Here is a 26,104-nt window from a genome sequence, read left to right on the forward strand (position 1 = left end):
GTCCCCGAGGGAGTTTCTGCTGCAGGGCTTTGGCTGTCTTGGGGGCTCCGGGAATGGGACATGCCCCCACCCCCCCCGGCCAGGCGGCTCCATCTCTGACCGGCCCCAGGATGGGGGGCCCTGGCAGTCCTGGGGTGGGGTCAGGAACGGGCCATGTCCTGGCCAGCTGCCTCGCATGGGCACTCCCCCCAGCAGGCCAGAGCTGGCGCTGGGCACGTCCCGTGGGCACAGCAGAGGGGACGGGGCTGCTGGAAGCCGGGCACCGGGCAGGCAGGCCCCTGGCACAGGCACCAGCCCCAGCACAGGGGTGAGCAGCAGCGGCCGCCCCCTGCCCACTCAGCGGAGGGGCCGCAGGGCCAAGGCTGGGGGAGGGCGCAGGGTGGCCAGCACTGCTGCTCCTTGCCCTGTTGTTTTGGGGGGCCCCTGAATGCCCAAGCCCAGCCTCAGGGACACCTCCCTCACCAGGGAATGACCCCCCAGGCCTGCCCCCCCCAGGCCCTGAGTACCCCCCTTCCTCCGAGCCATTCCTCAGAGCCTGTTCCCCAGCACACAGCGCCCTGCTCCCGCCTGGACCAAGCCCCAGATGCTCAGAGAATCTCCACTCCCCTTTGACCACTCAGCAGGTTTCCAGCCCTCCCTGCTGGAGAGAAAACCCAGGAACCGGCCAAGGCCCCAGAGCTGGAGCAGCCCGGCACCGTCCCAGCCCACGGGCCTGCCCCCTGCTCCGGGAGACTGGAGCCAGCAATGCGGCGGCTGGGTGCCAGCCCCTGCTGCCCAGGGCAGGGGGAGAGGAGGGAATTCTGTAATGGAGACCTGGGGGGTGCTGAGTGGGGCGGGCGTGGCCAGGGCACTGTTGGGGGGAGCAGGCGGAGAGTCCCTGGGGACTGGGCGTTACTGCAGCCCAAGGCCCAGGTGGCAGTGGCTCCCTCCGGGGCGATCCCCACACTCCAGGGACATAGAGTGGGCAGGGCCAGGGGCCCCAACAGAGGGGCCCTGCCATGCTGGGTGGGGCAGCTGACACCCTACACCTCTCGCCCTAGGGCCCTCACTGCACCAGAAGGACGGACCTGCCCCACAGGAGCCTGGCACTGCTGCCAGCACCTCCTAAAGCCCGGAGGGAGGCAACCCCCAGGCAGCCGGCCTGGGCACAGAGAGCTGTGGTTGCTATAGGTATTGTCCCAGCACGGCCTCTGTTCAGGGGGTACTCATCTAGCACTGAAATGCAGCCACCTCTGGGATGGGATGTGACAGCTCCTGAACAGCAGTGTAGGGCAGGATGCAAAGGAGAATTCGGTATCCGGTTGAAACCGTGGGCACCCGTCTGGACTAGAACAGAGTCAGCGGAGCTAGAACGTAGGCAGGGCACTGGGCTTCACGCTCAGACTCTTGGGGGCAGGTGCCAGGGGGTCTAACCTCCCCAGGGGTCAGAGCCCTGCCATGCTCCACAGAGAGCAGCCCCCTGGCGCTCTGCCGGGCTCTCGGCTTGGGACAGATAGACTGGCCCCAAGCCACAGAGCTGGTGCTAGTGGCGTGTTGCGGGCAAGGAGCAGAACCGGGCGGTAGCAGCATGATGGGTGTGCGAGGGTACGGCGCTGGGTCTCCTAGGCATGGGTTTCTGTCTGCATCTGCCTCCAGTGCATGTATTGTCCACGTGCAGGGCTGTGTTGGGGGTGGGGCGGCACTCACACACTCACTGGGCAGCCCCCCCTTCCACACGGGTGCCAGCCTCTCTCGGCCGCCCACATGGAGTTGCTTTGAGGCTGCAGCATGGTATGAACAGCTGTCGCTACCAGACACATGCCCCCGCCCCCCCGGGTCCTGGCGGCCCCTGACACAAACATCCCCCCCCCACACACCCAGCAGCTGCATGGGGGCTGGGGCTCGAATCCCTCTGCTGCCCCAGGACTCGGACACTAGATGGGGGGCTGCTCCCCTCTGCTCTGCTGGGGTCACTCCTGTCCCTGGCTGCCCTTCCCTGTAGCCCCACCCCCGTCCCCGTGCCTGGCTGGTGTTTTTCGCTGGCCTGGGCGGGGGTGGGTTTGCAGGCGCCCAGGGGAAGGCATCTCTGCAAATCTGCCTGGCAGCTCCTCAATAATTCATACGCTGCTGGAGCGCTCGCAAGATGCCCTAATTCTGAGACCTGTTCAGCTGCGGGAGACGCCCTGGCCTGTCCCCTGCCAGGGGGAGGGGGCCCTGCTCACCCCACCAAGCCCCCCTGCCACTCGCCCCCATACTGCCCACTGCAGGGGGCTCTGAAATATTTCCAGAGCCCTGTCGTCCCTGGGACGGGATCCTGCCGCGTCGGGCGGGAGGAGGGGGATCTGCCTGCGTCATAGAGGGCATGGGTATGTGTCAGAGACAGACGGACGGACGCAGGGCCAGATCCCACTCTCAGCTGCACAGGTTTAAATCTGGAACACTGCCCCGCCACAGCAGGGAGCCCAGGGCAGAGTCTGGTGCATTGAGCAGAGACCATAGCCCGTGGGCCCTCTACAAATCCGAGGGGGTGGGGGGTGGGGCAGCAGCTTAGAGCAGGGGGATAGGCAGCATTTTCCTCCCAACGGCCCCCCAGTTCTCCCCACCCAGCATCTCACTCACACCCAGGGTTTGTATTTGTGGGTGGAAACCGGCTCTTTGCCTTTCCCATTGGAGCATCGAGTTATCACCCGCATTCCAGCCTGGCCCTGGGAGGAGAGCAGCAAGGGGAGAACCCAGGAGTCCTGGCTTCCAATCCCCACCTCTGACTACTGGAGGCAGGTTTCCTTCCAGCCCCCCGCTCTAAACACCAGACCCCACTTCCCCCTCCAGAGCCAGGGAGAGAGAGAAGCCGGGAGTCCTGTCTCCCACCCCCTGCTCTAACCACTAGACTCCCCTCCCCTCCCAGAGCTGGGGAGAGAGAGAGAACCCAGGAGTCCTGGCTTCCAGCCCCTGCTCTAACACCCCTTCCCGCATTACCAAGGACATGAGCAATGGCTCATCCCTCAAGCCCGGGGCCAGGTGCAGATGCTTGGATGTGGGGGTGGAATTGGGAGCTGCGGCAGTGCCAGGAGCCCTGTGCTGGGTGCGAATTTTGCGCTGGACCCCGGGTGCTACGAGGAGATGGTCCCCCCCCCCAATACTCGGAGCATCAGCAAGAAGCTCTCCCCAGACCTAGCTATATATAGAGGCAGTGCTGTGTCAGGGGAAGTCGGCAGAAACGCTGAATGCTCTGAAATTCCAGCTCCCCTGGCAGCGAGGGAGGGAAGGACTTGGGTCACTGGCCATCCCCAGGCGGGTAAGAACCACTCGGGGGGCTGGGATGCTCCACGGACCTGGAGGAATGCACCAAGGGCCGTCCTGGGGCCAGGGTGCCGGGCTGCTGACCTGCAGCGGGGGGGGCTGAGGCTCTGAGCTGGCCTCATCTGGAAGGAGGGGTGGGGATAACCGTGCCCCACCCTGGGGCCACCAGCTGCTCCCCACAGTAGCAAAGGGCCCTTAGGTGAGGCTGGCAGGACCGGGGGCGGAGGATGCCCAGGCCAAATGCCTGAGAGACGGGGGCCCAACTGTCTCAGAGGGGGCCAGGAGCCCCCATTGCCTGGCCTGGCTTGGCACGGCCTGCCAGCTGGGTGGCTCCTGTGTGAGAGATGGAGACATTGGTCACTCACATTCCCATCACCTTTCTAAGGGCGCTAATTAACAACCACCAACGCTCAGCCCTAGATAAATTCCTGGAGGATAGGTCTATCAATGGCTACTAGCCAGGCTGGGCAGGGATGGTGGCCCTGGCCTCTGTTTGCCAGAAGCAGGGAATGGGCGACGGGGGATGAGTCACTTGATGATTCCCTGTTCTGTTCATCCCCTCTGGGGTCACAGTCGGAGGACAGGACACTGGGCTGGAGTGACCCTTGGTCTGACCCGCTATGGCCATTCCGATGTTTTTCCCTGGTGCGTTCCCAGCAAGGATCCCACAGCAAACATCAATGAATGAACGGTGCCAGTACAATGGGAATGATGCTACATGTGGGGAAACTGAGGCACAGAGAGGCTAAACTACTCGCCCAAGATCACACAGCCAGGGATAGGACCCAGGAGCCTGACTACCAGCACCTCCCACATGCCCAGAGGCCACTCTGCAGGCATCCTGCCTCAGTTTCCCCTCTCCCCGGACCCTTAAATCAATAACTCCACCAGGGGCTCTCCTGTGGCCAATAATACCCCTCCATGGGGGCTGGGTTTAGTAACTGATAATACGCAGAGTCCCCGAACAGTCCATCAATGCCACATTCATCTCCAGCAGCCTGTGGGCACCCCAATGCTGTGCCTCATCCCAGCCTGTCCATATGGCGCTATCGCTCCAATCCAGGCCCTTCCGGCCAGAACCCCACACCCTGCCTGGGGTCAATTCTCACTCAGGAGAGGGCTCCATACTCTCCCCATGCTGGGCTCTCAGCTGAGCACTGGGCTGCAATCCCAAACCCACCCGCTGCTCTTTGCAGCCTCAGGCCCCGCCCCACCTCTGGCTCTACAGAGAGGAAGTGCCCTCAATCAGGGCCCTCAAGAGGCTGCTAATGAGGCTCAGATGGGCCCAAGAAGCTGCATTTGAAAGAGCCCAGTTCACTCTGTGACGCCCCATGTGCCCTAACCACTAGACCCCACTCTCCTCTGAGAGCCGGGAGAGAACCCAGGAGTCCTGGCTCCCAGCCCCCCATCTCTAACCACTAGACCCCACTCTCCTCTCAGAGCCGGGAGAGAACCCAGGAGTCCTGGCTCCCAGCCCCCTGCCCTAACCACTAGACTCCACTCTCCTCTCAGAGCCGGGGGTAGAACCCAGGAGTCCTGGCTCCCAGCCCTCCATCTCTAACCACTGGACCCCACTCCCCTCCCAGAGCCAGGGAGAGAACCCAGGAGTCCTGGCTCCCAGCCCACCCTGCTCTAACCCACCAGACCCCACTCCCCTCCCAGAGCCAGGAGTAGAACCCAGGAGTCCTGGCTCCCAGCCCCCTGCCCTAACCACTAGACCCCACTCCCCTCCCAGAGCCAGGGGTAGAACCCAGGAGTCCTGGCTCCCAGCCCCCCATCTCTAACCACTGGACCCCACTCTCCTCTCAGAGCCAGGAGTAGAACCCAGGAGTCCTGGCGCCCATCCCCCACTCCCTACAAAGAGCAGGGGGCGGAGAGTCTCTTTCTAGGAGCTGCGGAGCAGGGAGTGACCGAGATGCCAGGGTCTCTGTCAGGGAGGGGCTGATCCTGGTAGCTGAGACACACAGATTTGGGGGTGGGGGAGGGTCAGTCTCACCCCTAGCCATGCACCTCCCACGGGGGGGGTGTGCTCTACACCCCACCTGCCCTTGCATCCGCTCTCCCCCGACCGACCGGAGTCAAGGGGACACCCCCGGAGTCTCTCTCCCTCTCCCTCTCTCCTCTCCTGGAAACCTAAGAGGCCTCCTGTCCCCAGGGCCGCTTGCTGGCATCTCGGCACATCCATTAGTGGCAGGGCTGGCCAGGCCCGCGGGCTCCTGCTCTCTATTGATGAGTCTGCTTCAGATCTCCCCCCCCCCCCCCCCCCCCCCCGCGCCGCTTGACGCCCCCGCCCGGGAGGCTGCTTTGTCTCACAACTGGGTTGATGCAGCAGGAGTGCTGAGAAGGGCCCAGCCCCGGGCAAGCCGCATGGGGCTGGGGAAAGCCGGCCGGGGAGGGGGCAGGAGAGCTGGGGCGTTTGCTCTGGATGGGGGGGACAGCGAGAGGGGGGTGTAGGGAGGCAGTGGCTTGAACAGTCCTGGAGCAAGGAGGCAAATCAGGCTGGCGCTGTCTCTGGGGTGGGGCATGTCCCCGGTCTCGCTGCTGGCCCAGGGCCCCAGAGCCGGCTGATCGGGCAGCCAGACGCTGGGGAGCGAGGCCAGGACACCAGGGCTAACGGGACAGTTCCCAAAGGGGCTTGGGCAGCTTGCAGGGCACAAGGACACAGGACTTGGCTCCCCCAGTATCACGGTGCCCCCTGGCGCCGCACTGGGGTCAGCGCTGACTGGAAGGGGAGGAGCCCCCCTACCCCCACCCCGACAGCACCTGGGGCTCCTGGGAACGTCTCCCAGCCCTGCTTAGCAGGTGGCACTGACCCCAGGGGTCTGCGGGCTGAGCAGCGGGGTCGCTGGGCGCCTGCAGGGGGAACAGACGGAGCATGGTGGGGCATTGCTGGCTAGGAGCTGAGCCCGTGGGCTCTGCATGGAATGGGCGTGGTCCTCCCCCAGCCATTGCCGGGCGGTTCCCAGCTTGGAGCGAGGCCTGGCTCTCCTGTCTGGGAGCTCACCTGAGACCGACCCAGAGCTCGGCCTGGCCCCAGAGGCTGCTGCGTGGCAGGCTCCTGGCAGCGTCTCGGAGAGGTCCCTGGGTGCAGAGCCGCCGGCTGCAGCCCTGGCTGGGCTAGGGGACCGTCTCTCTTGTCGGTGGAGCAGCCGGGGGACAGCAGTTCCACCCCCACCACCCAGGGCGCCCTTTGCCTCGGCCCCAGACTTGGAGACCATGGGGGTTGAGGTGCTGGGTGTGAGTCCCCTGACCAGGCCCTGCAGCTGCCCAGAGCCTCTGACCTCTGTGACCCCAGAGCACATCCGGGGAGGGGTTAGTGACGGGGGTTGGGAGCGATGCAGTGGGGTACCTCGGCTACTCGCCAGGGAAAGGACGGAGGCTCCAGCTGCTGGGATGGGGGAGTAGGAGGTAGAACGGGGGTGCAGGGTGCTTGGCGCACGCTCTCCGGGTTCCAGCCGCATGGGAGGGGGGTGGACGTGTCAGCGCAGGCCTCACGCCGACCCTGTCTCTGGGCTCAGCTGAACAGGTGGGATGTGGGCACCGGTCCTGGAGCAGGGGGAATCACGGCCCAGCCTGGCCCCTCCTGGGGAGGGAGCTTCTGCTCTGACTCTCTTGGTCCTTGAGCCAACATTGTGCCAGGCTGGGCCCCCAAAGAGATCTGAGTGGCTGGGCCGGTGAGGAGGAGTCCAGAGCCCTTGTGACACCCACGCCCCCTCCCCCACGATGCCACCGCCCCATCCCCTGCCCCATGGCACACTCGCGCCCCATCCCACGCGACCTCCCTGCCCCATCCCAGGCCCCCGCCCCGTCCTCACGCGACGCCCCTGCCCCGTCTTACAAGAGCGCACGAGCTCATGCACCATTGCACAAGATGCTTGTGCACCATCCAGTGAGAGCACACGAGCCGCTCGTGCGCTGTCCCAGGAGCCGTCCCGTGGGAGCCCGTGGGCTGGGCTTCCTGCCTGTGTCCTGCGAGAGCCTGCGAACGGGGCTGGGTTGCTGAGCCAGGCGCCGGGTGAGGAGGCAGCCGGTGCGTCTCCTCCTGGGAAGCAGCCGCCCTGCATGTCTCTCTCCAATTCCAGCGTCTTCCTGCTCAACGAGGTAACGAGGGTCCCGCAGCGACCGGGTGGGCCCCGTCGCGGAGCCGCTCCCGGGGTCTGTCTAGCAGGGATGGGGGGGGGATGCACCGTAGGGTGGGGGGAAGAGGAGGGAGTTGGACTGACTCTGAAAGAGGGTTCAGGCTGCAGACTCAGCTGCCGTCCCCCCCTCCCCCCCGGGCAAGAGGCTGCCGGGCGGTGAGGCCGAGGTGCTGGAGGTCGGGCACAGCATGGAGGTAGGTGGGAGAGCGGGCTGCGGTGCCAGCCGGGCAGACAGGAACAGCAGGGCAGGCGCAGGAGAAAGCAGCTGGGACCGCGGGCCCCGCACTGAATGGGAGCCTTTGCCCTCCAGCAGCGCGCCCGGCCCCACGGCGCTCACCCCGTCACGCTGCCCACTGCACCAACTCCCCCTGGGGCGGAGGTAGCCCGGAGCCCCCTGCACTGCCGCCTGCAGCGCCCCCTGCAGGGACAGGCTGGGACTGGAGTAGTGGGGCGCACGCCCCTATAGCCAGGGTACCTGCCCCACCCCTGCAGCGCCCCCTGCTGGGACAGGCTGGGACTGGAGTAGTGGGGCGCACGCCCCTATAGCCAGGGTACCTGCCCCACCCCTGCAGGGACAGGCTGGGACTGGAGTAGTGGGGCGCACCCCCCTATAGCCAGGGTACCTGCCCCACCCCTGCAGCGCCCCCTGCTGGGACAGGCTGGGACTGGAGTAGTGGGGCGCACGCCCCTATAGCCAGGGTACCTGCCCCACCCCTGCAGGGACAGTCTGGGACTGGAGTAGTGGGGCGCACACCCCTATAGCCAGGGTACCTGCCCCACCCCTGCAGCGCCCCCTGCTGGGACAGGCTGGGACTGGAGTAGTGGGGCGCACACCCCTATAGCCAGGGTACCTGCCCCACCCCCTGCAGCGCCCCCTGCTGGGACAGGCTGGGTGTGCACCCTTCCCACCTGGTGAAGCTTTTTGGATGGTGGGGTCTGTCCTGCCCCCTGGTTTACGGTGTGTGCGGGGAGGGGGAGCTTGTCTGCTGCTTCTCCCACAGCCAATGAATATTTCATCCCTATTAAATAATAATCAACATCGGAACTGAGGGTGGAGTGAGCAGCCCCCCTGGCTCTGCAGGGGTGGGGGCAGGGTGAGCAGCTCCCCCGGCTCTGCAGGGGTGGGGGGCAGGGTGAGCAGCCCCCCCGCGGCTCTGCAGGGGTGGGGGGCAGGGTGAGCAGCCCCCCCGGCTCTGCAGGGGGAAGGGCAAGAGATTAAATTGCCCCAGACCCCTCGGCCCCATCCCCCCCAAGCAAACGGCTCCAGCGACCCCCAGCCCTTTGGGGAGCGGGAGCACCCCAGGGCCACGCAGCAGCGGGGTTCCCCGTAGGGTGCCTGGCAGGCAGGCTGTCCCGATGGGTAATGGGGTGCAGACCAGGGGGTTCAGGGTCACCCCACTGCAGCCAGGCGAGCATGGGGGGGGGGCTGGGGCAGTGAGTTCCCTCCCATGCCCTTGTCCTGTCCTGCTGCGCGGGGGTTGGACCACGACTTACTGCCCTTCCCCCCCACAGTTAGTGTGAGCGGCTGGGGAAGGGGATCAGGGTGCGAGCTGCCGGGCCCCCCACCCTTCGCGGAGCAGCAGAGCCCCCCCAGCCAGGTGCTCCGGGGGGGCGCCCTCAGCCCCCCAGCCGCTCATGGGGCGCCGAAGCCCCTTAGTGGGGGGGAGGGGGCGCCAGCCGGCGCCGGCGGAGGGAGGGGCGGCAGAGGACGCGGCTGGGGGGGCAGGGGAGGGAGCAGCGAGCGAGGGGTGGGGGGCGCGGAGCGGGCGCAGCCGGCAGAGGGGGGCGGCCACGCACCCGGGGAGTGGCCGGGCAGAGCCGAGCTGCGGGCGCGGGGGGCGGCGGCGTGGGGCGGGGGGCTCGGCTCGGGCTCGCGGGCCCCGTCTATGTCTTTTTCTGACTCCAGCGCAACCTTCCTGCTGAAGGAGGTAACGGACCCCCCCGCGCCCCCCCCCCCCCCTTCCCCCTGGCCCCCCCCCCGGCCCTGTCCCCCCCAGGACCCCCCGCTTTGTCCCCACGGGTCCCTCCCACCCTTCTTCCCGGACCCCCCCGCGCCCTGTGCCCCGGGTCCCTCCCACCCTTGTCCCTGGACACCCCCCCCCGCGCCCTGTGCCCCGGGTCCCTCCCACCCTTCTCCCCGGACCCCCCCACCCTGTGCCCCCGGGGACCCCCCACCCTTCTCCCCGGACCCCCCCGCGCCCTGTGCCCCGGGTCCCTCCCACCCTTCTCCCCGGACCCCCCCACCCTGTGTCCCCGGGGACCCCCCCCCCCACCGCCGGTCGCTCAGCGTGTTAATGGGTTTCCGGGATCGGGGGGGACGCGAGGAAAAATATAGATGGGGCAGGGCGCGACTCGGGAGCTGGGACCAGGACGGGGCTGGGGAGATACAGGGCTTGGAAAGGGCACAAGGGACCCGGGCTGGGGGGATCAGGGGAGTGGGGAAGCGGGAGAGGGATGGGGGGGCAGGCCAATTGGGAGGGAGAGGTTTGGGGGGCAGGGGACCGGGAGGGGGCTGGGGGTGACAGACGGGCAGTTGCTGCTGAGTGGGGGGTGCTGTTGCAGGGGGTTGGGAGGGGAGATTTTTTGTGGTGGGGGGCGGGGCGCTGGAGCCCCTCCCTGCTCATCTGGCTGGGGTTCAAGGTTCCCACCCACCTTCCTCTCCCCAGCTGCCAGGGGGCACTTCTGGAGGGAGGGGGAATCTAGCCGATGGGACCAGACCCAGGAGGCTGGGAAGTTAAAGGGGGGGGGGGTTTGCCTGGCTGGAGGGGGATTCGCTCTCCTCTTCCACACCCCCTGCTTGCCCCCAGAGCCCAAGGGAGGTGCAGCTGCTTTGGGGCAATGGGCAAATCACAGCCATGGGAACTCTGGCCCCGGGGGGGGGCAGCCCCATCCACTCCCCTCGTCCCCAGCACCAGGGCAGCCTGTCCCCGCTCCCCCCCCCGGGCTGGTTCCAGCCTGGCTGGAAAGGCCTGAGGCCATGGGGTGCCCCATGGCGGAGGCTGAGTGCAGTACCAGGGCAGGGCCCCAGTGTTCTTTGAGCTGGGTGGGGCCTGCCCAAGTGAGACCCACTGGTGGGTGTGTCACAGCCCCCCACCCCTGCACACTTGCCCCAGGCGGGGATGGTTTGTAGGATGCGCTGCAGGGCCGGGCGGGTGGTGCCTGGGCCATGGGACACGGGGGGGGGGGTTGTGCTTCATGCTGGGGGTCAACAGGGTGTTTCTCTGGGTGCCCGGAGCAGCCCTCAGCTGGGGGTGGGGGGCAAAGGCGGCTCAGTGAGACGCGCAGGCAAAGCCCCCACCCCATCATTTCCAGCGCTCTGGTTTTCCCCTCCGCCCCCTTCCCGCGTTGCTAACGAAGGACTCAGAAATGTTAATTACCTTTTCATTCCCATGGAAAGAGCTGCTCAGAGGCTGGGAGCCTGGAGCCTGGGACTAGATCTGTGCACAGAGGGACCCGGGTCCTGGCACTAGTGCACAGGGGGGATTGTAGATCTGTGCACAGGGGGACACGGATCCTGGCACTAGTGCAAAGGGGAACTGTAAATCTGTGCACAAGGGGACATGGATCCTGGCACTAGTGCACGGGGAGGACTGTACATCTGTGCACAGAAGGACACGGATCCTGGCATTAGTGCATGGGGGGGACTGTAAATCTGTGCACGGGGGGACACGGATCCTGGCACTAGTGCATGGGGGGGACTGTAAATCTGTGCACGGGGGGACACGGATCCTGGCACTAGTGCATGGGGGGGACTGTAAATCTGTGCACGGGGGGACACGGATCCTGGCACTAGTGCATGGGGGGGACTGTAAATCTGTGCACAGAAGGACACGGATCCTGGCATTAGTGCATGGGGGGGACTGTAAATCTGTGTACGGGAGACACGGATCCTGGCACTAGTGCACAGGGGAACTGTAAATCTGTGCACAGGGGACATGGATCCTGGCACTAGTGCACAGGGGAACTGTAAATCTATGCACTGGGGTCACGGATCCTGGCACTAGTGCACAGGGGAATTGTATATCTGTGCACGGGGGACACAGATCCTGGCACTAGTGCAAGGGGAACTGTAAATCTATGCATGGGGGACACGGATCCTGGCACTAGTGCACAGGGGAACTGCATATCTGTGCACAGGGGGACACGGATCCTGGCACTAGTGCACAGGGGAACTGTATATCTGTGCACGGGGGACACGGATCCTGGCACTAGTGCACAGGGGAACTGTATATCTGTGCACGGAGGGACACAGATCCTGGCACTAGTGCACAGAGGAACTGTAAATCTGTGCACGGGGGACACGGATCCTGGCACTAGTGCAAGGGGAACTGTAAATCTATGCACGGGGGACATGGATCCTGGCACTAGTGCACAGGGGAACTGTAAATTTGTGCACGGGGGACACGGATCCTGGCACTAGTGCACAGGGGAACTGTAAATCTGTGCACGGGGGACACAGATCCTGGCACTAGTGCAAGGGGAACTGTAAATCTATGCATGGGGGACACGGATCCTGGCACTAGTGCACAGAGGTACTGTAAATCTGTGCACAAGGGGACACGGATCCTGGCACTTGTGCACGGGGAGGACTGTACGTCTGTGCACAGAGGGGTGCATGTCCTGACGCTCCCCACACATTCTATGGGTCACCCCTGCCCCTGGAGCCCCTTCTCTTTGCCCTCCTCTCCTGTAGCTACAGCGATGAACCTGCAGCCTCTCCCTCCCGCTGCCTCGGTCTCTCCTCCTTCCCTGGCACCAGCTCTTTGTTCCCTTCAACTGTTCTCTGCCTCTCGCTCCTCCCTGCCACGCCCCCTCCCCCCCCCTCCCCTCGCTGCCCCTGCCGGCCCCCCTTCCCTGCCCCCCCCCCCCCCACCACTGCCAGCCCCATCAGGCAGGTGCAGCCAGGTCCCAGGACCTGCCGGCCCCCAGCCCCCCCAGCTGAGGCCTCTCGTTGCCAGCCCTGTTCTGCCCGCCCTGCGGGAGCGAGAGCCCCTGGCTCCCCCCACCCCGCCGAACAGGGTGGGACCGATACAGTTTGCGCTCGCCTGGGGGGTCCTTCCCACTCCTCCGCTCACTCCTGCCTCTCTCCAACCCCCCCGCACGCCCTGGGCTCCTCCATGTATGACGACTCCTATATCCATGGCTTCGAGGACTCCGAGGTGGTGAGTGGGGGTGCCGGTTTTGGGGGGGGGTTGGCAGGGAGCCCCCTCCCCGCAGGGCTGGGAGCGCCGGGAGTGCTGCCCTTGGTTGGGGGCTCTGGGTTTCTGGCAGGCCTCCTCCCCCCGGTTATTTATACAGCGCCATAGCCACGGTGGCATTTCCAGCAGTGCTCCCGTAAGGTGGGGAGAGCGGGTGCAAGGGGGGGGGTCTGGATGCTGAGCAACAGCTGGCACCCTGGGGGGCGCAGAGTCCTGGATGGGCACCTATGTGCTGGCATGGGGCGGGGGTGTTACAGCCCCTCCCCCCCGACATGGGGCAGTGGGTTTTGTCTCTGCGCCTGGCAGGGGAGCGCCAGATTGGGGGTGTGTGTGTGTGGAGTCAGAGATGCTCTTGGCTTTGTCGGAATGTGGGGGGCAGGGATGCTGGGGGCACCCCCCGGCTGGGGGTGAGGCACCTGGCAAAGGGGGTGGGCCATGCCCTGAGCTGGGGGAAAGTCGCTCTGCAGGTGCCAGGCATGGGGGCACTGTGCATAGAGGGGCTGCTCCATGACCCCACTTAGGTCAGAGCTCGCGGAGCCCATGGCCGGTCTCAGCTGCAGGGTATGGGAGAGCCCCTCGCTGCGCCCGCCTGCAGAGGATACCCTGGGCCCGTCCCAGCCAGGCCATGGGGCTGCGCCCCCCGTCGGGACAGAGCCATGCGCCCTGCCCCCCACGGCTGCACCACAGGGCAAGGAAGAGAAGGCCAGGGCATGGGGGGGATGTGGGAGGCAGAGGGACACAGGGCAAAAAGGGGACAGGCGGGAGGGGAGCATGGGGGTGCTGGGACCAGCTGTGCCCATGGCAGTCTAGCTGAGCCTGGCAGGGGCGGTGGGTGTCGCTCGGGGGGAGGGGGGGGGGTGCTTTTTCGAAAAAAAAGCTGAGAACCTATAAATATTTCACTGCAGCTTCTGCTTTTGTTCTGGGGACACAGCAGGAGCTGTTTATTGAAGCAGGCGGCTCCCGCTGAGGGGGTGGGGGGCAGAGTACCCCCCCTTCCAGCTCACCCCAACAGCCACTGCACGTTCCCTGCCTCATGCACCCAGCACCAGGGTCAACAGGGCACATGGGGGGTTTCACCAGCAATGCTGCCTAGGCCAGGGGTTCACTGGGGAGCTCAGCACGGGGGTAACACAGGGCCAGGGGCTCACGAGGAGTAGAGTGCGGGGGGGAGCTCCAGGGGACAGGGTGTGGGGAAAGCTGGGGGGGCTGGATGTTGTTGGGAGGTGCTGGGGGGCAGGGCAGGCCGTCCCACGTTAGCCATGGCTGGTGAATGGGGCAGAGGCTCTGTCCAGCGCTGTCTGGGGGCTGGAGTGACTCACCAGCGTGTAGCTGGGTCGTGCGAGGCGCTGCCCGGTGGGGTCGGGTGCCCACCGCGGGCACATCTGCTTGGCTCTGAGGTGCGTGGGCTGGCGCCAGGGGGCCAGATAATCTGATGAAACAACAAAACCGCCCCCTCTGAGGCTGCTGGCACCTGGCATTTCCCAGGGTCTGCGGAGCCACAGGGAGCCCTGGGACGGGCCGTGAGGAGCGTGGGCAACAGGGGACTTGGCAGCTCCTCTGGGTCTGTCCCCCCCGCCGGCAAAGGGTTAAAGGTCACTGCAGGGTCAGCATTTCCCGGGGGGGGCACTCAGCTGGGAAAGGAAGGGAAGGTGTTTCTGGCTGGCATGGGGGGGGCGCCCCACCTCTGGTCTCCCTCGTCTGATGCCCCGTCCTGCTTAGACCCTGCTGTCTGGCCCAGCAGGTGGTGAAAGATGGTGAGGTCTCTCCCCCACCCCGCAGTCATTTCCCTCCCCCTGCCATGCGGAGCCAGAGGGTTCATAGTGCCCAGGCTGGGGGGCGGTGGGGCAGGACTCCTGCACTGAATAATGGAGCTGACCATTGGGGTAGAAAGACACCAGGGGCTGGAGTGAGTCTCACCCACACACCCTCTCCCTGTGACCAGGGCATTCACAGGGCTGCCTGGAGGAACTCAAACCCGAAATTGCAGAACTGCTAACTACGGGAACCTATCGCCGAAATCCACCTCCGCCCCAGTCGAGGGCTGGAGGGGAGCAAATGTGACGCCGATTTTTAAAAATCCCAAGGGGATCATGGCAATTACAGGCCAGTGAGTCTCACTTCAGTCCCAAGCAAAGTGGTAGAAACGATAGTGAAGAACAGAATTATCAGCCACAGAGATGGGGAAGAGTCAACCTGGCTTGTGTCACGGGAAATCGCGCCTTGCCACTCTATTACAATTCTTTGAGGGAGTCGACAAGCATGTGGACAAGGGGGATCCGGTCAACTAGCGGATCTGGATTTTCCGACTGACCTTGACGAGGTCCCTCATCCAAAGGCTCTGAAGGAAACTACGTAGCCTGGGATGTGAGGGAAGCTCTTCTCGTGGGTCAGTAACTGGAGGAAGGACAGGAAACAAAGTGTGGGAATAGACAGGCGGGAACCGCAGGGATCTGTACAGGGCCTAGGGCTGCTCACCATATACGTTAGTGAGCTGGGGAAAGGGGTAAACAGGGAAGTGACAAAATACTCGAGATGGTTCAGCCCAAAGCAGGCTGTGAAGAGCTACAAAGGGACCCCCCCAAACTAGGGGCAGGGCAAGCAAATGGCAGCTGACATTGGTGCGCTGAGCCGTGCAAAGGACCGAGCACTGGAAGTGCGAATCCCATCTCCACACAGACAGTGATGGGGTCTCACGTCGCTGGGACCACTGGGAACAGCCTGGAGTCACCGCTCAATGGTCAGGGAGGCCAGCCGGTGCCTCTGGGATCTGGTCGTGTTTGTTCATTCGCTCCCTGTAGGCCTGGCGGGCGGGGAGCCAGGGGAGCTGGCAGCCACGGCGGCTCAGTGTTTACCCCAGGCGGGTGCTGGCACGCCCTCGGCTCGCTGGCATGGCCGTGCCGCTGACTTCACCCTCGTGGAGCCTGGCATTTGCTCCCTCTGCCATCTGGGGTGGAACCCGGGCCAGGCGCGGAGGAGACGTCCAGCAGGGCGGGGAGGGGGGATAAGGGACCATTCCTGCCCCCGGGGGCTGCACCTGGACCAGGTTGGTCTCCCTGAGCAGGGCTGGGGGAGGGCAGGACTGTCTGACGCCACCAGCTGCTCTGTGCCTGCTGCCTCTTAAAGAGACATGCACGGCCCTGGGGTGGCTGGCCCGGGGCTCCCCCTACGCTGCGCTCCCCATCCCCCAGTGCAGACACACCAGCCCCATGTGACCCCCTCTCCCCCATCCTTCAGTGCGGCCGTGCAGCGCTGGTGCAGAAAGTGACTTGTGCTAGCTTACCACAGCCTGGGGGCTTGCACGGCTACAAGCCGCATTTCACACTAGCAGCTACACTTGGGGGTCGCGGGGGGGGGCAGCTGCAAGGTGTTATTTTTAATCACCTCAGGGGCTGTCAGCAGCACCCACCGCCCTGTACCCCCCCCCGCCAAATATCCCAGGGCGGGTCTGGGGGCGTCAGTGCTGTGCGCAGGAGCACAGATCTGGATGGACTTGGAGAGGTGGGGGTGGGGGGGGGGTCGGGCGTCTGGGCGCAGGGCTTCCGGGCTACAGCTCCCCGTCCTGTGGCGATGGCACTCAGGGTCCCCTGCCCCGCAGGGCTCAGCCGATTCCTACACCAGCCGGCCGTCCCTGGACTCAGACGTGTCCCTGGAGGAGGAGCGCGAGACGGCCCAGCACGAGGTGGAGAACCAGGCACAACAGCAGCTGGAGAGGGCCAAGGTAGCCGGGGGGGGCAAGCCGGGGGGCAGCCCTGGCTCTGCATGGGAGGGATGCTGCTGGCTGTACCAGACACAGCCCTGGGGCCCTCTAGACCCTTCCTCGCAGCCTGCTCCAGCAGCAGTAGAGGGCCTTGGACACACGCAGCTGGGCAGCGGTGAACACGCACAAACACGTGTGCACACGCTTAGCCAGATGATGGAGTATCATAGAGGTGAGGGTCCCGGAGTCCGGCCCCTCTCCCTTTGGCCCATCCAGCGTGGTATCCCCTCCTTCCTGCTGCCCGGGACCCATCCTGCCGGGCCCCCTGCCAATGCCCTTGCCGGGGGGGGTCAGAGGGAAGCGGGATCCCTCGTACCACTGGGCCCAGGGTGTGACGCTGGCCGGCTCCTGGCCGCAGATGGCACGGGGGGGGGGGGGGCAGGGACCCCCACCTGCCCCGTACTTACCCCGACCCCCTGCTCTCCCCCAGCACAAGCCGGTAGCGTTTGCCGTACGCACCAATGTCAGCTACTGCGGGGCCCTGGATGAGGAGTGCCCAGTGCAGGGCTCCGCCATCAACTTCGAAGCCAAAGACTTCCTGCACATCAAGGAGGTGAGTCTGGACTTGGGCTAGAGGGGGAGGGGCTGGGAGCCAGGACACCTGGGTTCTGATGCTGGCTTTGTCACCATCTCCCTTAGGGACGTGGGGCTTCCCTCCCCCCCTGAATTCCATCCTTCTGGGCCCAGGGCCAGCTACTATGTCCCAGGGCAGGGGGCTTGGTCTTGTGCCCCTCCCCCCTAACAGCCCCTGCTGGTGTCTCCCCAGAAATACAGCAATGACTGGTGGATCGGGCGGCTAGTGAAGGAGGGGGGGGACGTCGCTTTCATCCCCAGTCCCCAGCGGCTGGAGGCCATGCGGCTGAAGCAGGAGCAGAAAGCCAGGTAAAGGGGCCAGCGGGGGGAATTCTATGGGCCTTTCCCCCTCCCCTGCCACCTGGCCCCCTCGGGTCATAGCCACCAGCAGAACGGCCGCCCTTCACCTTCAGCACCACAGCCCAGAGCTCTGCCGTGAGCTAAAGGGCAGCTCCCTTAGCTGGCAGCAGTAGCAGGCTGTTATCCTGTCGGGACCAGCCACGGGGGCGGGCATAGTGCACGGTGCACGCTATGTGGGCATGTTACACACAGAGTTCCCGGTGGGTTTCCCCCCCTCCCCTCCCCAGGGCTTCCCCTCTACTCACTGTGGCTTCTCCCCAGGAGATCTGGCAACGCCTCCGGCCTCGGGGACCCCAGCAAGCGGCGATCACCTCCCCCGTCCTTAGGTAACGGCTGCAGCACAGGCCGGTGGGGAGGTCCCACACGCAACCCCAGCCCCCCCCAACCCACCTCCCTTCACACTCAGCTCCAGCTCCCCCACCTCCGCACACTGCCCCTCCCCTCAGAATCTGGCCCCCCAGCCTGCCCTCCCCCTTCACTGCCCAGCTTCAGCTCCCCCACCTCTGCACACTGCCCCTCCCCTCAGAGTCCGCCCCCTCCACTCACTGCTCAGCTCCACATGGGGGGGGACACAGGCCAGGCTGGAGGGGCCCTATGGGCTGATCCCTCCTCCCCTGTGAACTCACCTCCCGGGGCTGCCGAGGGGCCAGTGCCAGGAGTCCCACCCTGCCACATCCCCCTGGGGCGAGGCGCCAGCTTCACCCGTGCTGTGGCCCTGCCCTGGCTTCCCCCTGGGCCGCCCCCGCCAGCGGGGATCATGGGCTGGGTCGGGAGCTCAACGCTGGGCCAGGCTACCTAGCGCTTCTCCCCCCCCCCTGCAGTCAGGGGGGCTCCGGGGTGATCCTGGGGGAACCGTGCTCAGGATTGGGGCCTGACCCCCCCCCACAGTCAGGGGGGCTCCGGGGTGACCCTGGGGGAACCGTGCTCAGGATTGGGGCCTGACCCCCCCCCCAGCAGTCAGGGGGGCTCCGGGGTGACCCCGCTGTCCCCACACTCAGTCTCCCCCAGCGCCTCGCTCTCTGCGGCTCCCAATTTGCTTTCACCAACCCTGTTTCTTCTTTCCTTTCCAAAAAGCTAAACAGAAGCAAAAGCCGGTGAGTGGTCAGGACAGGTTTTGCCTGGTTGCCAGCAGGGGGCAGCGTGAGCGCTGTGCACCCCCTGCAGGCTCAGAGCGGGTGCTGCTGTGGAATGCAGCCACTTCTGGGGAAGAGCACGCCAGCATGTAACTGCGGAGCCATTTGGGACCAGAGGGGAAGGAGAGATCCCTGTGTTCAACTCAACCTGCAGGGTGGGGGTTAGGGAGGCCCGGCCTCAGTGGCCTATGGGGGCGCGGATTTGGCCAGGACACCTGTGTTCTCTGGGGATCCTTGATGAACACCAGCCTGTTGGTTCTAAGGTCCCTCCCAAACTGGCTATCTAGCGTCCCTCTGTCTTCGCCTCCGGGCCGGTTTCCCCCCTGCGCTGAGGGGCCCTCACCTGCCCCCAACCCCTCTCTCGCAGGCAGAGCACATCCCGCCCTATGACGTGGTTCCTTCCATGAGACCAGTGGTGCTGGTGGGCCCCTCCCTGAAAGGATATGAGGTAGGAGGGGCATGGGCAGAGCCTTGGGGGGGGGGGGATTCCCCAGCAATGGCCCCACCTCCGGCACAGCAGGTGCTGGGGCAGGGTCTGTCTGGCAAAGAGGAATGTGGGCTGAGAACTGGGTGAGATGGGGGGGGGCAGGGGAGGCAGGAACCCCATTGTTTTCGGGAGCCCTGTTGCTCAGGGAAGGGGAGAGATACCCCATCGCTGGGGGGAGGCAGAAGGAGGGAGAGGAGCCCCATTGCCTGGGGGTGGGGCAGGACCCAGGGAATAAACTGTGGGGACGCCTCTCACCCCGCCGAGGGCTCCATGTGGCAGGGGGATCTCCCAGGCACCCCCCTCTTACACCTTGGTCAGCTCCCAGCACAGCGCCCCATGCAGTAAGCACTGCCCCCCCCCCCCGGACCTCCCCATAAGTTTGTGCTCCTATGACGCTGGCTTTGCAGCTACCATGGGGCCAGAACCCAGAGCCCCGGCTCCCAAAGCCCAGGCCCTGCCAGCCAGCTAAGGGAGAGTCCCTGCCTGCTGTCGGCAGGAGAGGGGCTTTGACACACAGCGGAGCAGTTCAGACCCTGTCCAGCAGTGGGCAGCAGTGCACGCAGTCACCCCTGGAGACGCCTGGATGCACAGACACAGGCCCAGGGGCTCTGTCCTTGTCTGCCCCTGCCCGGGCTCGCCCCCTGCACCTTCCCGCCCGCCCCAGAGCCCTGCTGCCCACCACTGCGGGCCCACATGACCGCAGCGAGCAGATGGCAAGGCAGTGGCATCCTGGCACAGCCGCCATCTCACTCCCGTCCCAGCTGGCACGTCCTTCCCTGGTGCCATCTGCTGCCCGGCCGTGCCCGTGCGGAAGGGCTGGCACAGGACTTGTCCCTTGCCGACCCCCAGCCCCCGGGGAGGGGCACAATCCCTCTATGGGATGGAGCACCAGGCTGGCATAGGGCATCCGCCGTACCCCTGGGGCTGGCTGACCGCGCTGGCTCTTTCTGCCCCCCAGGTGACGGACATGATGCAGAAAGCGCTCTTCGACTTCCTCAAGCACAGGTTTGATGGCAGGTGAGCTCCCCCCACCCCCCCGGCTGTGTCCGTCCCCCTGACCCAGAACCCTGGGGCTCGACTCCCCCTTGGGGCAGCCCTGAGCCCGGCTGGTGTCAGACCTGCCCTGGCCCCCGGGGGACGGCCCTGGCCCCATGTCACCATCTCTCTCCCTCCTCAGGATCTCCATCACCCGCGTCACCGCCGACCTGTCCCTCGCCAAGCGCTCCGTCCTCAACAACCCGGGCAAGCGCGCCATCATCGAGCGCTCCGCCACCCGCTCCAGCATTGGTGAGTCGTGCCGTGGGCGGGGGGCTGTGGGCAGAGCTGGGGTAGCCCCCCCTACACACACACTGTGGGGTGTGGCGGAGCGGCAGCAGCCTGTCCCGGGGTTCCCCGCCCAGGTCAGACTGGAGGCTTCCAGATGCACCCTCCCCCCCGAGCGAAGAACACGGCCCACCCCCACCGGACGCCCCAGGACCTGGCATGGGTGGGGGGGGGGGGAAGCGATTGGCTAGGGGCTGCTGGGGACCCCGCGCGCAAACCCCCCCCCCGCCGCCCAGGCAGTGCCGCGCGGCTCCCCTGTGCTGTGCAGCACAGGCACCCCAGGGAGGGGGCGGGGAGCCGCAGGGGAGGGAGGGGTGCTCCCCTCCCCCGCCTGGCAGGGCTGGGGGGGCTCACGCGCTCCCTCCCCCAGCCGAGGTGCAGAGCGAGATCGAGCGCATCTTCGAGCTGGCCAAGGCCCTGCAGCTGGTGGTGCTGGACGCCGACACCATCAACCACCCGGCCCAGCTGGCCAAGACCTCACTGGCCCCCATCGTGGTCTACGTCAAGGTGTCCTCGCCCAAGGTGAGCGAGGCTGGGGGGGGCTGCACCATCAGGGCTGTGCTGTGCGGGGGGCTACTGAACCCCTGCAGCACAGCGCCCCCTAGTGAAGCATTGGGGCAGCAAGGAGTGCCCCCCCCCCCGGCCTTTCTTTAGTGATCTCCCATCCATGCCCGAAGTGGGGGCTCCCCGTGGGGCTGGGGGGCTCTGCCTGGCCCAGGTGCGGGGGGGCTCTGCCTGGCCCCGGTGCGGGGGTGCCCATGGGGGGGGCTCCGCCTGGCCCAGGAGGGGTGGTCCCCGTGGGGCTGGGGGGGGAGGGCGCTCCACCCGGCCCAGGAGACCATGACTGTCCCCCTGTCCCCGTCAGGTGCTGCAGCGGCTAATCAAATCCCGGGGCAAGTCGCAGGTGAAGCACCTCAACGTGCAGATGATGGCGGCCGACAAGCTGGTGCAGTGCCCGCCGGTGAGTGCAGGGCTGGAGGTGGGACCCCGCAAACTCACAGCTCGGGCTGTGTCCCACCCCCCCCAGCCTGGTGTGCCCAGGCAGGGCCTGCTCCAGGCCCCCTCCCAGCCCAGCCGCCCCCCTGAGCAGGCCCTTTCCTGCCCCCCAGGAGCTCTTTGACGTGATCCTGGACGAGAACCAGCTGGAGGACGCCTGTGAGCACCTGGCCGAGTACCTGGAGGTGTACTGGAGAGCCACACACCATCCGCTGCACCCGCTGGGCAGCCAGCCCCTCCTGACGCCGCCCGCCGCCATCCCGGGCCTGCAGGTACCAGGGCTCTCACACGGGCTCTGCCCAGAGCCTGGCACGCAGCACCCTGCCTCAGAGCCCCCTCTCCCGGGGGGGGGGGGGGTAGTGTCCTTTCCTGCCAGCTGCTGCCCCACATCCCAGAGGCGGCCGTATCGTGTTGAGCGAGGGGTCACGGCCTAGCTCTCTGCCTGTGGCTAAGGGGGCCGGGGGGGGCCAGGGCCAGGCGCAGTCTATGTGCCCCCCTACAACGCCTTGCCCTGCTGCACCCCCCCTGCACTGCTCCCTGGAACCCAGAGCCAGGCACGGGACCCCCAGAAGCTGACTCAGCTCCCTCTGCCCCCCCCCCCCATGGTGAGACAAGCCCTCCCCCACCCCAAGCTGTTTGGCAGGGGAAGCTCCCTCGCACTCTGCTCGCCCAGCCACCGCTCCCTGTCCAGCTGAAAGGGGGCCCTGACCTGTCTCTCTGCCCCCCAGAACCAGCAGCTGCTGGGGGAGCGGGGTGGGGAGCACTCCCCCCTCGAGCACGACAGCCTGATGCAGTCGGACGAGACAAGCGAGACCTCCCGCAAGCCCTGGGCGGCCGCCTCGCAGCGCAGCTCCCAGCCCCTGGAGGACGAGTACCCGGACCCCTACCCGGAGCTGTACCAGCCCCACCGGCACCACAACAGCGGCCTGCACAGCGCCAACGGGCACGACTCGCAGGACCGGCTCCTGCAGCGCGAGGCCGAGCAGACCCACAACGACAGGAACTGGCAACGCAACCGGCCCTGGGCCAAGGACAGCTACTGATGGGCCCCGGCCTCAGCCACCCCCATCCCCGCTGTCAGATCAGCCCCACGGGCCCAGGGAGCCTGGCCGCCCAGCCACAGCCCTGGCTGACCCGCCCCGGCCTTCCCCCAAACACAGCCCGCCAGGTAGCTCGTGGGGTCACACACTCCCTGCTGTACCTAACTGGGGGGGAGGAAAAGCCCTCTGTCCTCAGGCCCCCTGCCCCTGCTAGGCATTGCTCAGACAATCTCCCAGGCGGGAACCCCCCCGGTCCCCGCCCTGTTCCCACTCTGTCCAGCTGCACGAGGAGAGGTCGGAAGCCAGGACACCTGGGTTCTAAGCACTGGCTAGCCCCTGCTCCAGGCCTGTTTCCCTGGCAGTGCTTGCTCCAAGCCCCTCCAGCCCCCTTGCCCTCTTCCTTAGGGCTGGGCTCGGCTCCCTGGGGCAGGGCCTGGGAGTCCAGCTAACAGGGCACAATTTGCTAAGTGAAAACCCCCCAGGGTAGGGTGAGGAGCCTGGATGCTGCCCCCCTCCCCTCTTTCAGTGGGGCTCAGCCCTGAACATCCAGCGGCCCAGCCCCACCGCCCACACCCGTAACCACTAGCATCCAGCCACGACGCAGAGAAGCCTGTACGTAGTGAACCCCACCGCCCCGCACTGGCTGGACTGGGCACGGGGCGCCCGAGGGGGGGAGAGGGAGATTTCCCCCCTGGCTGGGGGAGCTGGGGCGAGCCCTCGGGGGGCCGGGAACCACGGAGCGGCCACGGATTTGTTACAGCTCTTGTGTAGGAAGCACTTACTGCCGACAACCTGTAGCCTGTTTAACAAAGAAGTGTTTGCAGTTTAGAGATGGTGTTTGTGTGTCTGCCAGCCAGGGCCGGGCGCCAGAACCCCCCAACCTGTGCTCACTGAGGGGGGGACAAGGGGCTGGGCGCCAGAACCCCCCAACCTGTGCTCACCGAGGGGGGACAAGGGGCCGGGCGCCAGAACCCCCCAACCTGTGCTCACCAAGGGGGGGGGGAGACGACGACCAAGGGGCAGGGCACCAGAACCCCCCAACCTGTGCTCAATGAGGGGGAACAAGGACTGTTTCCAACCCCCACCCCAAACCCATGTGGGGTAGAGCTCTTTGCAGGTGGCCCTGGCAGCACAGGGGGGCCCACTCAAGCATCCAGCAGCTCCCCCACCTTCTGTGGGCATGGTGGGGGTCCAAGCAGGCAGAGGTGGAGAACCAGCGTGGGAGCTGGTTGGGACACCCCTCCAGCTGCAGGGGTGGGGGGGGGGAGACATGGCCAGGGTCCTGCGCACAGACACTCTCAGGAGCTTTATTCCTGCTTTTCGCTTCAGATTCAACAAGAATTTATACGTAAAAAAGGGCCCAAGCGCCATGTCTCACCGGCTGATGGGAACACAGGAAACCCCCCCCCCAAATGAGACCACCCCCTCCCCCCAAAAGGACAGCAGGTACCAGCAGAAGCTCCTGGGAGCTAGTAGGGGCCAGATCACACCCCTCCTCCCACCACTGTCCACATCTCCGGTGGAAAGGGTTTGGCTTAACCCCTTAAAACCAGTGGGTGGAGGGCTCTGCCCCTCGGGGCCAGGGTCCCCCATGGGGCTCGCGAATGGCGCGAGTTGAGGCTACAGGCTGGAGGAGGAGGGAGGAGCTGGCTGGTCAGGCCCAGCCCCTGCCCCTTTTCCTGGGAGTCAGGAGTGTCCCGTGCGTGGATTTGATGGGGACCAGGAGCCAGGCACAGCCCCACCCCGTGGGGTACAGCCAGTCTCGTTTGGTCCCAGGTGTTCTCCTGGCAAGCACTGCCCTCGCTGGGGCACCAGGACCCAGCCTGAGGGGCCCGGCTCCGGATCAAGCTCAGGTCTGGGAACACAAGAACAGAGTTGCTGCCCCAAACGGGGGCTCTTCCTCCATCAGTCCCGTCTCAACCGAGGGGCTGGGGGCAGCAGACGACCTGCAGAGCTCCCCGCTGAAGGGGGAGGCTGGTTACAAAGGCCAGGCAGCCCCTGGCTGGTGGTAGACGGCAACTAGACAGCCAGGCCCCAGCTGTCGAAGCCCTGCGGCTCCCTGGGACTCACGCAAAGATGGTCTCCTCCCGTCTCTTCTTGGTGAGGATGGTGCCCGGCTTGTGCTGGGCATCGGGGTGGTTAGCCAGCTCCGGGGGACACGACGACACCGGGCTCTCCAGGATGGCTTGCTTCAGGTCGTAGAAGACTGTGGAGTCCTCCTTGGTCAGGAAGGTGATGGCCACTCCGCTCTTGCCGGCTCGGCCCGTGCGGCCAATCCGGTGGATGTAATCTGCAGAGAAGCACCGCGGTCACTGAAATGCGGCCACCTCTGGGGTGGGCCATGGCAGCTGCACAGCAGCAGCTTAGCCAACGGGTGGAATTCAGGCAGGATGTCAGGACTGAGCAATTGCCCTGGGATCTTTATCGACCCCCTGGTTTGTCTCCTCTGAAAGCTGGGGCATGCAGCAGCAGAGCGCCCCGACCATGGGGCAGGGGGAGTCCTGCGCCCCCCACCCTGCAGCTTCCCGTCTTTTCCCTGGTCGCTGCCCATCGAAGTGCTGAGCCAGGCCGACCGCGCTTAGCTGTGGGGCGAGGGGTCTGCGCAGTGGGACCGGGGGAGCCTCTCTCGAGGCCAGCCCTGCTCCCACGGCCGGGACTCACCTTCAATGTTCTTGGCCATGTCGTAGTTCACCACCATGGAGACGTCCTGGATGTCGATACCACGCCCAGCCACATCCGTGGCTACCAGAATGTCCTTGGCACCGGCCTTCAGGTTGGAGAGGGCGAATTCTCGCTGCTCCTGGCCTTTGCCGCCGTGCAGGGTGCAGGCGTTGTACTGCAGGGGGGGGAGAGGGGAGACTGTAGTGCAGGGCTAGGGCGGGAGCTGACCGCAGGGCCGCCCACAGCTCAGCACAGGGCCAGCGGGAGGGAGGTGAGGGCCTGGGAGATGGGGTGGATCACACGGTTCCTGTCAGGGTGCACCCAACAGCCCCTGGGCTTGGAGCCTGCCAGCTGATGGCTTGTCTGCAGGGCAGTGGGGGAAGGGGCTGGATGCAGAATCGGGCAGTACTAAGGAATGGGCGCCCTTCCCCCCGCAGCCCCTCCAGAGGCCCCAGGCTGGCGAGGCAGACCCTGGCACATGGGGCTCTGCAGAGGGAGGCGGGAGGTGCCCCACAGGCTGGGTGGGGCTCTGGCAGTATCCTCCCACAGGGTGGAGTAACTCACAGCCAGTTCAAGCGACCAGGCCAAGCCGCCAGCAGCAGGAACCCCTGAGCCCTAGAGGACTGGTCAGGCCTAGTTCTGACCCAGACCCAACATCACCTGGGTTGACCCGACCCCTCCCCTCTGAACCCGAGTCACTGCCGCCGCCTCCTGCCCATGGGTTGGCACAGCGGCAGCAGCTGCGTACCCAGCCCCTGCCATCCGCTGCCCCGTGGTGCTGTGTACGCTCACGCCAGGGCGCACGCAAGCCAGCCCGCGGGCAGCAGGAGACCCCGCTGACCTGAGGGGTCTGGCTGTTTTCCCAGCGAACTCGAACGCTGCTCAGCGGTCCCGACCCACGGAGCAGCACTGGGCTCTGCCAGACGGGCAGGGGCTGGGACTACCGGCTCCAGGGGAACGGGGGCCCCTAGAGCTGCTCAGCTCTGCCCTGGCCCCTAGGGTGGACATGGACACTCCTCAGGGGCTGGCACGTACCCCCATCTTCTCCAGGGACTTAGCCAGCACGTCGCAGCCCTTCTTCTGGTTGACGAAGATGATGATGGGCGGGTCGAAGCCCTGCTCCAGTATGGCCAGCAGCTTCTTCCTGTTGGGGGGGGG

At 66.0% G+C, this 26,104-nt stretch overlaps 2 protein-coding genes across 7 annotated transcripts in view; one reads left to right on the top strand and one right to left on the bottom strand.

The window, feature by feature from the left end:
- The first annotated feature begins 7,189 nt into the window (after positions 1-7,189).
- On the top strand, positions 7,190-23,113 carry CACNB3 (calcium voltage-gated channel auxiliary subunit beta 3). 5 transcript variants are annotated; one of them, XM_034793211.1, is made up of 14 exons: positions 9,254-9,346; positions 12,569-12,580; positions 16,212-16,334; positions 16,804-16,926; positions 17,140-17,255; positions 17,568-17,632; positions 18,381-18,400; positions 18,807-18,887; positions 19,885-19,943; positions 20,104-20,213; positions 20,620-20,771; positions 21,115-21,210; positions 21,359-21,517; positions 21,974-23,113. In XM_034793211.1, the coding sequence occupies exons 1-14, from the start codon at positions 9,305-9,307 to the stop codon at positions 22,286-22,288; spliced, it is 1,473 nt and encodes a 490-aa protein (XP_034649102.1). In that variant the 5' UTR covers positions 9,254-9,304; the 3' UTR covers positions 22,289-23,113. The 5 variants fall into 5 exon arrangements, with proteins under 5 accessions (XP_034649104.1, XP_034649103.1, XP_034649102.1 ...); XM_034793213.1 differs by lacking the exons at positions 9,254-9,346; positions 12,569-12,580 and adding an exon at positions 7,190-7,380; XM_034793212.1 differs by lacking the exon at positions 12,569-12,580 and having other exon boundaries at positions 9,215-9,346.
- A 459-nt stretch (positions 23,114-23,572) lies between these two features.
- The window catches only part of DDX23 (DEAD-box helicase 23), an 8,791-nt gene continuing 6,259 nt past the window's right edge, over positions 23,573-26,104 (bottom strand). For both annotated transcript variants that reach the window (XM_034793209.1, XM_034793208.1), the window contains exons 14-16: positions 25,982-26,090; positions 24,947-25,121; positions 23,573-24,575 (exon numbers count right to left, since the gene is read on the bottom strand). In XM_034793209.1, coding sequence (XP_034649100.1) covers positions 24,352-24,575; positions 24,947-25,121; positions 25,982-26,090 — 508 coding nt within the window. In that variant the 3' untranslated portion in view covers positions 23,573-24,351. The remainder of the gene's footprint in view (positions 24,576-24,946; positions 25,122-25,981; positions 26,091-26,104) is intronic.

Source organism: Trachemys scripta, chromosome 16, assembly GCF_013100865.1.
Source record: "Trachemys scripta elegans isolate TJP31775 chromosome 16, CAS_Tse_1.0, whole genome shotgun sequence".
NCBI classification, from domain to species: Eukaryota; Metazoa; Chordata; order Testudines; family Emydidae; genus Trachemys; species Trachemys scripta.

Excerpts from the sequence above, each read along its gene's own strand:
- CACNB3 (XM_034793210.1), top strand. The coding sequence starts at position 16,101 with ATGGACTTGGAGAGGTGGGGGTGGGGGGGGGGTCGGGCGTCTGGGCGC. Across the intron at positions 18,888-19,884 it reads CCTCCCTGAAAGGATATGAG|GTGACGGACATGATGCAGAA; the intron begins GTAGGAGGGGCA and ends TCTGCCCCCCAG. Across the intron at positions 21,518-21,973 it reads CCGCCATCCCGGGCCTGCAG|AACCAGCAGCTGCTGGGGGA; the intron begins GTACCAGGGCTC and ends TCTGCCCCCCAG.